Genomic DNA, 12,442 nt, shown 5'->3' with positions numbered 1-12,442 from the left:
CTACGTGGGTTCCCCAGAAGTATGCTTGAATGTTTTCTCTTGTCACCTAGGGTTACCCAGGCCTGGATGGTGCTAAGGGCGAAGCTGGTGCTCCAGGTGTGAAGGTAAGGACCAGGAAATATGAGGGGTGGAGGGAGACGACAGGGAGCCTTTCTTCTCAGTCAAGGAGGTGCCGTTGAGCTTAGTGGAGTCAGGAGTCAGAACAGCTTTGGTTGGGAACACCCAGTTCTACACCTGATGGACAAAGAGAGCTCAGGGAGTTGTCCCTCACAGAACTGATGTTTGGGGGTGTCAGTGACAGCTGAGATGACCAGAGCTTTCAGCCTCTTCCTTGGCGGTTTCCTGTGGCTGGCAGTGGGGTCCCAGTCACTGACCTGGTGCATTTTTTTTCTAGGGCGAGAGTGGTGCCCCTGGTGAGAATGGTTCTCCGGGCCCAATGGTGAGTAATGGCATCACCCCTGGAGGGCCTCCCGACACTCTTCAGATACCACCTGCAACCCTGCAGAGGGCTCCTCCATAAACACCAGGGCTTCCCTTATGCAAAGTACTTATTCAATTTTGTAGACTGAGCCAACTATGAGCACATAGCAAAGTGTATTAAATAGATGATTTGTTCAAGGTTTCACGAATGTTTCCTTGAAATTGCCCTAACACACGTTAAGTGTGCTTGGATTTTTAAAAATTCTGTTTATTCTCAACATTTCGAGGGGCTCATCTATTGTAAGAGGCAACATATGCCTGTAACCAGGCTCCAGATCAATAACAATGGGAGCATCTGTGTGTTCTGCTTGGGCAGAAAAACCTGTGGTTTTTGCACGAGTCAGGAAGGCATCCATACCTTTGCTTCCTGGGTGCATGCAGGCTCCCTCCCCTCAGGTGTCTGGGAAGGGCCTACAGGTGGAAGTGACAGCTCCAAGTATTGTTGAGTCAACTCATGGTTGTGCTGCTCTGGTGTGTGTTCCAGGGTCCCCGTGGTCTGCCTGGTGAGAGAGGACGGACTGGCCCTGCCGGCTCTGCGGTGAGTAATTGACAAGGCCAAACGCCACCATTTGCCCAGCACTTCAGAGTTTACAAGGCAGTTACTTCACTTGACTCAGAACAACCCTGCGAGTATCTTCATTCCACAGGATCCACTCTGCGGGTGCCGTCACAAATTCCCAGGCTGGGTTGACTCAGTCGAAGGAGGGGGGCGCTGTGGGAGTGTTGGTGGTGAGGGCAGGATTCCCTGTTAACTAGTCTGGATTACTCAGGTAATCCCCTTAACAGTGTGCACCCATTCCCCAGTCAATCCAGTTTGAATTTACCGACAGACTTAGACTGGCTACAGTGCAGTGTTACTTTCTGTCCTTTTGGTTGCTCCGATATAGAAAATGGAGCGTCACTTCACAGAGCCTTTATACATGACATGGCTGCTGCTGGTGTCGTAGGACCAGCCGCCACCGTTTCACGGGCACTTCCTATGTGTAGTGCTTTATATGCTTTGTCTCGTGCCATCTTCCCTTAGATCCCATGAGGTGGATTCTTTTATTCTCCCCATTTCAGAGAAGAAGAAACTGAGACACAGAAGGTTAAATAGCTTAAGACAAAGAAAGCTTGGCAGCCTCAGACTTTGGTTGGCCTCTTGTTAATGTGGGAAATGAAGAACGAGGGGATTTGCAGCCAACAGAGGGTGCAGGTGCTTAGCTCTGATCCCTTAGCAATAGAGAGCCCTCGTAGGCGCTTGGTCAGGCAAATGATGCGATGAAAGCCGGGTTTAGGAAAGATTATGCTTTCTGTTGATTTCATACCCCAACCACCCAAGATCTGAGTCCCGTCCTCACAGGTCCTTCCAGGGCTGGCCAGAGTAAATCAGCTTCACTCAGTGTGCTGCTTTCCAGATAATGTATCTGTTTGGTAGAAATTTCCCTCAAAAGCAGATCAGTGAAGTAACAAGCAGCCTCAACAACCATTTGTCAGCCAGAGCTGCTGAAGTGCCTTGTCCCCGGGTCACTTTATGTGAGGGGATTAGAGAGTGCAGGGCCTGCCAAGAAACACTGCTGTTTCTTCAGATTAGTGGGACCTGGCTTGTGGCTTTTGGGCCAGGCCTGGAGCCATGGTGGCTGCCCCCTTGAGGGACAAAGATGAGTTGCATCCCGTGCCATGTTCTCCCTCTTTCCCGGGCACAGCAGGCCCTGCTTCTTGGTCAGCCTTGTTGGTTCCTGTCCCCACAGTAGTTAGGCTGGCAGAGTACGCGTAGGATTTGGCGTAGAAGGTTGACAACGTCACATAGTTCCAAGTGTGGGCCTGGTGTCAAGTCTGGGCCGGGGACTGGGCTGGGTTGGCCTCTGCCTGCTGTAGCTACAGTCACGTGGTCCCCCTTGGGCCAGACTGTGTCCTCCCCCCAGGCTCGCTACAGGGAGAGCCTCAGTGCCACCCCAGCTCTGGCCTCTGGGAGCAGCACCACAGCTCCCTTTTGCTCATGCCAGGCCCAGGCCTCTCCTCTGGCCGAGCCCTGAAGATCAGGTTCCCCAGAGCTTCCAGAAGCAGCCCCGCCAGCCCAGAAGGCCAATGCTGAGGCTTTATGTTCTCTCTGACATTTTTTTGTGAAGTATTCTCTTGCTTTCCTGTTTAATGCCAATCTGGAGAGTCTCAGTTGGGAGAAACGGACCATAGCCAGGAAGAAGATTTGAGTCTCATTTAAAACATGAGCTGCCCCTAAAGCATCTTTCTTCTTCAGTTTCCGAGGAGTGGCAGAGGCAGGCGGGCAGGGCGCATCTGGGGAAAGGTCGCCTTCTGGCCTGCTTCCATTCCCTGCCAAGGGCCAGGTGCCAGCCCCAGCCCCACCTAGCCTAATGGTTCCCAGAGTTTGGGTAAAATTTCCCTGGGTCCCCAGGGGCCTTGAGTGAGAAAATGAGGGGTGCTCACCACAAACCCAGGGAAAAAAGCTTCAGACTGCAAATCCTACAGAGAAAGAGCTGGCAGCCTTGCTTTTCTGTATAAAGGCGTCTCAGGGGCACGGGCTTCAATGTGATCCTCCAGCAATGCTGGGTGCGCTGTTCCCGTCACAGAGCTTCTTCCTGGGCTGACGGCAGACATCCTGCGGGCTTTGTTTTTCTTAGGAGCAGGTTGTCAGGGAGGGGCCAGGGTATGGGGGCAGCCTGGAGTTAACCAAGGGGAGGCCTTAACCAAACCCCAAAAGTGCTTCCCTCTGTGAGCAGGTGGGAGGACCCACATCAGGATTTCTCCTTGGCTATTTCATTTTCCTTTGGCTCAGTTCTCTGCGTCTTTAAATGATAACTTGGCCTTGAAGTCGGGGATATTTGAGATCTACACTGAAGTTTAAGAAATGACGGAATAGCCGGGCAATTAGCCAAGCTTGATTTAAGCTGAGAACAAGCCCTCGGCTGCCTCTTGAACACCCATTCACGCAGCCAGCATGGAGGGGTTCTGGGGCCACTCCCTCCCACAGGGCTGTCCCACAGCTCACACCTTGCCAGCCTCATGCTTAGCCCTGGGACACCTTAGGCACAGTGTCGCCCTGTTTTCTATGTGGGGTGGGCTGTGGGCAGGGAGGGACTGGACGTGTGGGCACTTCTTACAATGGCTGCTTCCTTCTCCATGCTCACAGGGTGCCCGGGGCAATGATGGTCAACCAGGCCCTGCAGGTCCTCCGGTAAGTTTGTTTCATCCTCGGCAGATTTGTTCTTGAGGCCCACTCAGCAGCCCAGTGGAGTCTACTGTTTCTTCCGTGTAAGCGCAGCAGTGCTCAGACCTCTACTAGAAAGGAACAGGAATAATTTTTTAATACGCTTGAGCTTATTGATATGCTTTGAAGCAATGGTTCCTTTTTCTCAGCCACCCTTTCAGCAGGATTTTTTTTTTTTGAGGAGGGATAGAGAGAGAAGTGTAAGAATCGTCTGCTTCCCACCATGTACATAGTCAGAATCTTACGTTGCTTCTGAAGCCAAGCCTGTGGGACAGTTTTCATCCAGGGGCTTTGGCAATGGGTGGAGAGCCAAATCAGTACAGAGGTGGGAAGGAGTGTGAGGTGTGGGGTGGCTTACTCAGGGGTCTGCAGAGATTCTGCCCAGCAACGGCATTCACCTCTGTACCCCCTTCCTTCCTCCAGGGTCCCGTGGGTCCTGCTGGTGGTCCTGGCTTCCCTGGGGCTCCCGGTGCCAAGGTGAGTGCCCTGGTTGTTGAGTCAGGAGCCCCTTTCCCCCATAACCTTTGCTGATCGCCCCCTGGATGATCCCCCTTCCCTTCTGAGGAGTATCTCCCGCCCCCACCCACTGCTGCTGTCCATGGAGCCAAGGAAAAGAATCAGGCATTTCGCAGAGTCACCAGCTGGAAGGGAAAGTGAGATGGAATGATAAAGAGCTAGAGGTACTACAGTTACAGCTGCAGAGAAGGGAAAGGCTGAGAAAGATGGGGAGACACCGGAGACCTGGGAGGGAGCAGAAGACCAGGAATAGAAGGAAAGAAGGCAAAGCTCAGCCGACTCTGGACCGGAAGAGAGTTGGAGGGAAATGGGCAGGGGCCGGGAGATGGTTCCATGCTTCCCTCTCCCCGCTTCCTCTGGGGGCTTGGCTCTTCCAAGTCCTGTTAATTGAGTTCTTCGGAGGATTAATAGAGGCCAGTAGGAGGCCAGCCAGTGCAGGGAAAGGCCCCTGTGGCCCAAGAAGGATTCCAATGCACATGTCCCTGGGAATTCTCTCCTGTCACCGCCAGGAGATGAATAAGGAGCCTCCGTGTGGTCACTGGCATCAGGTTGCTTTTCCCCTCCTGGGGGTTTCCATGGCAACCAGACAGTGTCTGAGGCCCTGGGAGCCTGGTGAAGGAGACCCATTGTGAAGAGAGACAGCGGAAGGTGAGGGGGCCTGACCTTTAGAAAATCATAATTACAAAAGTGAAGCAAGAATGTTCTGAGAAGAAACCTGAGGAGGCTCTGCCTTCCCTCCAGGTCAGCAGTCCTCCCCAGGGATTCTGCCTTCCAGAAAGCCCAGATCTCAGCTAGTTGCAACTTTCAGGAAAAAATGAAAGTAAAAGCAGAGGCCATTTGGGGGCGGGGGGGCGGGGGACTGCCAGAGAAGCCCAGGAGAATTGGACTGTAGTCAGAGCAGGGAAAAGTAGAGTGGGGCACTTGTCCCAGTTTGCGATTGCCCTGGCTTTCTGGCTCGCTTCAAATGGGCCTGGCCCAGAGCCTGGGGCAGCCGTGTTCACACATCAACCAGGTACCAGCAGAGTGGTGCCCTGAACTGAGGTATCTGAGGGTCTCCATTTCCTCAATAAAAGAGAAACAAAGGTGAAGAGGGGGAGGTAGAGGTGCCTGCCCATTTCAGCCGTCCGTCCATCATCCCACGATGCTAGGATGGCAGGACACCCCCTCCAGCCCCCCAGCACAGGCTTTCTGATGGGCGCTGATGGGACCAACATGATGCCCATTGCTGTAGTGTGTAACTGTGCATTTGCTCATGGTGGTTCACAGTATCGAGAGGAGATGGAGGGTAGAGAGGCAGTGTGAGGAAGTCATCAGGTCAGCAAGCCTGGTCAGGTGGTCCCTGTGGGAACACGCGTCCTTAGGTGTGTGGGGGGGGAGGGGGGAGGGGGTATGCATGTGCATGGCTCAGCTTTTTGGTGCATGCATACAGCTGACCCTGGACTGTTGCTGGCCCATCTTCCCCTCATTCCTTTCCCCACTGTCTTTTCCAGGGTGAAGCTGGTCCCACCGGTGCTCGTGGTCCTGAAGGTGCTCAAGGTCCTCGTGGTGAACCTGGCAATCCTGGGTCCCCTGGGCCGACTGGTGCCTCTGTAAGTGCAGCTTTTCTTTGGCCTGTAGGGCCTGGGGTCTGTGGCCCTGGCACTCTTGACTCTGTGCTTAGCTATGAGGAAAGTGGAACCCCAATCACCAAACCTTCATTCTGACCCAGTGCCTGCTTCCCCATCTCTACAGACATGTCTCCCTCTATCTCCTATCCTCCCCTCAAAGCATCCAGCAAGACTGTGCCTGGAATGGGCAGCTACTGGCCTAGCCCCTGGACCTGTGGCCTGGGAAGGCTGGGAGAGCTGGGGTTTATTCTTTGCTGCTCATGTTATAATGACACTGTCTCCTTTTTCAGGGTAACCCTGGAACCGATGGAATTCCTGGAGCCAAAGGATCTGCTGTGAGTGTTGCCCTTGGACTTGGCTCCTCCAGGTGGGGTGTCGATCCTCCCTCACACCCTCTCCTGATGACCCCTTCTTCTGCTCACGCTGACAGGGTGGTCCTGGCATTGCTGGTGCTCCCGGCTTTCCCGGGCCCCGTGGTCCTCCTGGCCCTCAAGGTGCAACTGGTCCTCTGGGCCCGAAAGGTCAGACGGTAAGATCCTGGAGTGAACCCCAAGTCCCACTGACACCTTGGAGTCAAAACTCCACCATCAGTCCTTCCCACACTCACACTGGTGTCCTTTGCTGGGCGCCTTTAAGGGTTTCTGGAGGTGGGGGCAAGTTCCAAGGAGAGAACCCAGTGTGAGAACCTTCCTTTCTTTTGTCAAGGGTGAGCCTGGTATTGCTGGCTTCAAAGGCGAACAAGGCCCCAAGGGAGAACCTGTGAGTATCTGCCCATAGCCCTTGTCTCTCCATGCTGCTGCTTTATGGGGCCCAGGGCCATCCCCGGGCCCATTGCCCACCTCCTCTGTAACCCTAGCCCCTCATCTGGGACCTGCCAGGTTGTGCCCAGAGAACGGGATGTAACAGGGTTGAGAAGATGCAGAGTCAGTTCTCATCTCTGGCCTGACCAGTTTGAACAGTTTGAACTTTATACCCTCTCTCTTCCTGCTGGGCCACTTCCATGCTTCCACCATTGATCCTTTATGGTGGCCTCCCTTCCCCAAGTCCCCCAGCCCTGAAACAGTTGCCAAGAATTCCTCCACACGCTGGCCAGTGCTTGTCCAGGGCCAGGTGAAGACTCACCCTGTTTCTCTCTTGTGTGGGTTCTTAGGGCCCTGCAGGCCCCCAAGGAGCCCCTGGTCCTGCTGGTGAAGAAGGCAAAAGAGGTGCCCGTGGAGAGCCTGGTGGTGCTGGGCCCGTTGGTCCCCCGGGAGAAAGAGTAAGTGGGCTAGGAGTCCCTATGTTCACTGGTGTGGGACCTTGAGATTGAAATCAAGTTCTGGTGGCACTGTGCTTTTGCCAAGTCTTGTGGCCTTCTGGATATCACACTCCTCTTTTCTCCACCCACCACCCTGGGGATAGGGCTCCCTTCTTCTTATTTGTGTCCCCCACCCCCAGAATGACATGAAACAGTGAGCTCCTTCTGAGAAATGTGGGGACAGGCCCAAGAAGTTAATCTCTCAGAATCTTGCAAGCCATAGCTACTGCTACACAGAAACTATGGTTGATGGGTGGGTCAGATGGACCCCCTGGAACCTGGCTAGGCTCTCTGCAGCATGATTGGGTCAGGGACCATTCTAACTCACTGCTTCTCTCCACTTCTTCCTAGGGTGCTCCTGGCAACCGTGGTTTCCCAGGTCAAGATGGTCTGGTAGGGCCCAAGGTGAGTTGAGTTTCCCAGGTCCCAAGATGGTCTGGGTCCCTTCCTGCATCCTTGGTCTAATGACCAGCTGCTGACTCCCTGCCTTCTCTTGGATAGGGAGCACCTGGAGAGCGAGGGCCCAGTGGCCTTGCTGGCCCCAAGGGAGCCAACGGGGACCCTGGCCGTCCCGGAGAGCCTGGCCTTCCTGGAGCCCGGGTGAGTATGGAACTGCTTTTGCCCTCGGCTTTGAGCTCTGAGCAGACCCCTCAGGCCCTTTCCCACCCGTTCCCTCCAACCCTGTGCTGCCAGGATTGGGAGGTCCTGGGACCTGCTCTCACACCCATTTTCCTCTCTCTCCTGAACAAAGGGTCTCACTGGCCGCCCTGGTGATGCTGGTCCTCAAGGCAAAGTTGGTCCTTCTGTAAGTCCATCAAATGTTTGTTGGGAGGGGGTGTGGTATATCCTTGGGGAGGCAGGTGGGAAGAGAGACAGGAGTTTGGGTGGGGGCATCCTGAGAATCGGGGAAAGGGCAGATGGTAGGTACTAGGATCAGGTGTGGCCTGTGCAGTGGCTGTGAGCTCTGAAAATGTCTCCCCTTGTGCATTTGGTCCTTTTTCTGGGGGAAGCTCAAGCCTGGTGTGTATATTCAGGGGCAGAATTTCTAAGTTTAGCAGTGCCTTGTCACTGACGGGGTCTACGTGTGTGGTGTGGGCTGCTGGTCGTAACCTTGGTCAATCTCACATGCTGTGTCTAGCTAATGCCTAACCCTGTGCCTGCCACATAGTAGGCTCTTAGTAGGTATTGGATGGACAAATGTGGTCAGCGTGTCTGTTCTGAGAATGGTGTCCTCTCTTTCAGGGAGCCGCTGGTGAAGATGGTCGCCCTGGACCTCCAGGTCCTCAGGGGGCTCGTGGGCAGCCTGGTGTCATGGGTTTCCCTGGCCCCAAAGGTGCCAATGTAAGTAACAACCTGCCCTTCCATTTCTTTCCACATGGTCCTACCTATCTCCCTGCCCCTGGGGAGAGGGCTGGCTCCTGAATATAGTTCATTGAAGGGCAGTGACAAGCAGGGTCCCTGGTACCATGGGCAGCTCAGGCCTCCATGTCTTATAGGAGTGCACGTGATCTGGGGAAACCCAGGGCTCCTTAGAGCTTTGAGACCTGTCATCCATGACATTGTTCCATGGGTCAGCGCCCTCAGTTCATACCTCTGAGTGTAAGAGAAGGTGCTGATAATTGGCTTTAGCCTTTGCTGTCCATCAGGCCCCCAGCCCCAGTCTCCCCAGCTTGTTGTACCCCCACTCTCACCCAAGCCCTCTACCTCACGGTCCTGCGCTCTCTCCCCAGGGCGAGCCTGGGAAAGCTGGTGAGAAAGGACTGTCTGGAGCTCCTGGTCTGAGAGTAAGTACCCTCCCCACAGCAGTGCCTTGGTGTTGGCTGGACACCCACAAGGGAGAGATGTCTCTATGGCATGTTCTGGGATCCCTAGTTAGCAGTGTGGCTTCCTGTGGCTGAGCCCATCTGCTCTGGGCCCTTTTGGAGTCCACGTAGGGGCACTTTTGGTTGCACTCAGTCAGTAGCAGCCCAGAGAGACAGGGGAGCCCCTTCTGCTGAGAAAGACTGAGGGGCCAGGGAAGGAAGGGGAGGGAAAGGGTAGTACACATGGAGTTCCGGTTGGGGATTGTGGCGGTCTGGAAACTCTGGACCACAAAGTGTACCTGCCCAGTCCTGGAGGGTCTGCAGAACTGAAGAAAAGTATGTCATTACGTCATTCTTCCCTCTTCCCTCTAGGGTCTTCCTGGCAAAGATGGTGAGACAGGTGCCGCAGGCCCCCCTGGACCCGCTGTAAGTACCTGCTCAGCCTCTCCAGGTGGTCCTGTGGGCAGGGGCTTGGTGGGGTGGAGGCAGGTAGACCTTAGGCCCACTCAGTAATGGAGCTGACAGATGTGGACCTGGGCTGATCCAGGACACCAACCCCACCCTGGGTCGAGGGGGGTTATCCCACCCTGAGGAAGCAGTGTGGACCCCGCCCTGGTTGTCATTGGTGGGAGGACAGACAACAAAACACATAGGCGTGCACACCTTGTTGGGCAGTGCAGGGCGGTGTCTGTCCTGTCCTCTTGTGGCCACTCCCAGGGCCTCCTGTTGAGGCTCTCGGGTGCTCCAGTGCTGGTTCAACTCACCTGCATTTCCTCTGCAGGGCCCTGCTGGTGAACGAGGCGAGCAGGGCGCTCCTGGGCCATCTGGGTTCCAGGTAGGTGGCTGAACCAGGCTCTCTCGGAGCCCCTTTCCACGCTCAGGGCTCATGGGAGCAGCAGGCATGGTGGGTGGAGGGCCCGCCCCCCTCAAGGGGGAGCAGGGGAATGAGGTTTCCCAGCAAACTCACTCCTTCTCTGATGCTTGTCATTTTGGCTTCTAGGGACTTCCTGGCCCTCCTGGTCCCCCAGGTGAAGGTGGAAAACCAGGTGACCAGGTGAGTATGGGGCTCTTTGAACCTGCAACCTGTTTAGATGGAAAGATGTCTTCTGATGCTCAGGAGACAAGGCAGGAGGGCATGAGGAGCCCCATGGAGGCCCGGGATGTCTGGGACCGCATCCCAGCTCTGCTAGATGACAATCGGAGGTCGGGGAGGGTGGCTCAGCCAGGGCTTGGGCACAAAAGCCTTCAGTCTCTCACACATCCTTCTCGTTCTCCAGGGTGTTCCCGGAGAAGCTGGAGCCCCCGGCCTCGTGGGTCCCAGAGTGAGTGTCCTGTCGGCCATTCCTGGTGGTCTCCTTGGGCCTGCTCTCTCCCCGTTCAGTTCTGCCAGCACTTCCCAACTGTACAGCTACCCTGAGTCCTGGGCCCCACTCTGCTTCCCACCTCCCTCCTTTTCCTTGGGCCTCTACCCTGTCTCTCTCCCTAATCGCTCCTTGGTGTCTCTGCCACAGGGTGAACGAGGTTTCCCAGGTGAACGTGGCTCTCCTGGTGCCCAGGGCCTCCAGGGTCAACGTGGTCTCCCCGGCACTCCTGGCACTGACGGTCCCAAAGTAAGTGAGGCTGATGCAGCGACGGTCCTCTGGGCTGGCCTAGGAAGCCTGCTGAGGGGGCAAGAGGAAGGGGAGGGGGGAGGAGGGGAAGAGGAGGTAGAAAGGAAGCCTGGGCAGAGGAGGAGGAGGAGGAGAGGGGGGGTTGCGCACTGGAGTCCTGAGGGAATCTGCCCACCACAGATTCCCTGTCTTCCCCCCACCCCAGGGTGCATCTGGCCCAGTTGGCCCCCCTGGGGCTCAGGGCCCTCCAGGTCTACAGGGGATGCCCGGTGAGAGGGGAGCAGCTGGTATTGCTGGGCCCAAGGGCGACAGGGTAAGTACCAGGCTATGTCCCTCCCCCAAAGCCATGCTTGCCTGCTCCCACACTCACACCCTCTCCCACAGTACCTGGGAGTGAAGTCCCTGGCTACCCCTCTTGAGGAACTTGGAGGTCTCCCCTCCAACGTCTCTGTTCGCCTTTTAATGACATCTTCCCCCACCCTTCCCTCATTCTCACTCCTGCTACTCCTTGTCACTCACCCTGAGACCACAGAGCAAGTCCTCTTGGCCAGGGTCTGAGCTCTGCCTGGAGCCCCATTCAGAGTGACACTGAGCTGACAAAGGGGGTCTTGGAGTGCCCCCTTGAGGTATCCCATTCTCTCTATCCCATAGGGTGATGTCGGTGAGAAAGGCCCTGAGGGAGCCCCCGGGAAGGACGGTGGACGAGTAAGTGAATGCAGACTGTTTGGGGACTGGGTGGGGACAAATGCCGGGGACCCCCAGCCCTGAACTCAGGAGATCGGGACCATGGGTGAGTGGGGTCCCTGGTCCTATCTCGGCTGTCTGGGCTGGGCAACCACAGGGACTTCCCTGTCAAAACTGGGGGCCACAGGGTGAGAGGGAGTTCAGGGGGCCATGGAGGGTGCGCCAAGGTTTACTGGGTGTGAGATCCAAGTGTTTGGCCAACTCTCCCTGCCTCCCTCACCTCCTCCTTCTCTCTCCCCAGGGTCTGACCGGTCCCATCGGCCCCCCTGGCCCAGCTGGTGCCAATGGTGAGAAGGTGAGTCCTGGCTCCTTTTCTTCCCTTTGCCTCACTTCCCCCACTGAGTCTCCTTTCCGTATCCTCCCAAGGGCTGTTATTTCTCCCCGGCCCTCATCAATTGTCACCCTCCTGCCCACTGGGGACTGCAAGGAATGAAGGGTGGGGGTCGCGTGTGCCCTGTTGAGTGGAGCAGTTGAACTGGTGGTAAAGTGCATTCAGCAAAGGCCCCTAGGAGACTGCAAGTGCAGGCGGAAACAATAAGGAGAAAGGCTGTGTGTGTGGATGGGGGGTGGGGGGGAGGGTGACCCAGAGCCCCCATCCATCCTGAGGGCTTCCTGGAGGCGCTTTGCTCTCATAAGGCCTCACTCTGACCCGCAACCCCCTCCACACCTTAGGGTGAAGTTGGCCCTCCTGGCCCTTCGGGAACAGCTGGTGCTCGCGGTGCCCCGGTGAGTATCTGCCCCCTGAGCTTGGCTCTGTCCCCAGGCCCCTGGGAGTGAGGCAGCCTGAGAGCTGGCCCTGCAGGCCCTGGCCCTGGCTCCCCCTCTGCCATTTGGGTCTGGGGGTGGAAGGAGAGATGAAAAAGGAAGGGAGAAGGCATGTCACCCTCGTGATACGGAGAGGGTGAAGGGCCTTTGGGTCACCAGGTCCTCTGACTAAGAGAGGCTTTCTGACCTGGGCCCTTTTATTTAGGACCAAACTTCCTAACGCTCCTTTCAGATGCCTTCTCTCTGGGGGTTACTATGCAAGAGGCTAGACTGGGCCAGAGGGGCGCTGGGCTTGCAGGAGGGAACAGAGCAGACAGGCAGCGGGGCCTTACACCTTCTGGGCCTCCTTCTCTCACAGGGTGAACGTGGAGAGACTGGACCCCCTGGACCCGCTGGCTTTGCCGGTCCTCCCGTGA

General features: G+C 56.2%; 1 protein-coding gene across 2 annotated transcripts in view; it reads left to right on the top strand.

Annotated features, from left to right (window-relative positions):
• The window catches only part of COL2A1 (collagen type II alpha 1 chain), a 31,135-nt gene that overhangs the window by 10,631 nt on the left and 8,062 nt on the right, over positions 1-12,442 (top strand). For both annotated transcript variants that reach the window (XM_074325779.2, XM_019748445.3), the window contains 25 exons: positions 51-104; positions 395-439; positions 965-1,018; positions 3,608-3,652; positions 4,109-4,162; positions 5,692-5,790; positions 6,099-6,143; positions 6,239-6,337; positions 6,514-6,567; positions 6,959-7,066; positions 7,457-7,510; positions 7,607-7,705; positions 7,857-7,910; positions 8,348-8,446; positions 8,836-8,889; positions 9,280-9,333; positions 9,689-9,742; positions 9,908-9,961; positions 10,185-10,229; positions 10,419-10,517; positions 10,723-10,830; positions 11,169-11,222; positions 11,503-11,556; positions 11,934-11,987; positions 12,385-12,438. In XM_074325779.2, coding sequence (XP_074181880.1) covers positions 51-104; positions 395-439; positions 965-1,018; positions 3,608-3,652; positions 4,109-4,162; positions 5,692-5,790; positions 6,099-6,143; positions 6,239-6,337; positions 6,514-6,567; positions 6,959-7,066; positions 7,457-7,510; positions 7,607-7,705; positions 7,857-7,910; positions 8,348-8,446; positions 8,836-8,889; positions 9,280-9,333; positions 9,689-9,742; positions 9,908-9,961; positions 10,185-10,229; positions 10,419-10,517; positions 10,723-10,830; positions 11,169-11,222; positions 11,503-11,556; positions 11,934-11,987; positions 12,385-12,438 — 1,647 coding nt within the window. The remainder of the gene's footprint in view (positions 1-50; positions 105-394; positions 440-964; positions 1,019-3,607; positions 3,653-4,108; positions 4,163-5,691; positions 5,791-6,098; positions 6,144-6,238; positions 6,338-6,513; positions 6,568-6,958; positions 7,067-7,456; positions 7,511-7,606; positions 7,706-7,856; positions 7,911-8,347; positions 8,447-8,835; positions 8,890-9,279; positions 9,334-9,688; positions 9,743-9,907; positions 9,962-10,184; positions 10,230-10,418; positions 10,518-10,722; positions 10,831-11,168; positions 11,223-11,502; positions 11,557-11,933; positions 11,988-12,384; positions 12,439-12,442) is intronic.

This window comes from Rhinolophus sinicus, chromosome 1, assembly GCF_057876585.1.
Source record: "Rhinolophus sinicus isolate RSI-liver-muscle chromosome 1, RSI-T2T, whole genome shotgun sequence".
Classification (NCBI taxonomy): domain Eukaryota; kingdom Metazoa; phylum Chordata; class Mammalia; order Chiroptera; family Rhinolophidae; genus Rhinolophus; species Rhinolophus sinicus.
Note: the sequence above shows the minus strand (reverse complement) of the source record. Positions and strands in the feature narration are given on the sequence as shown.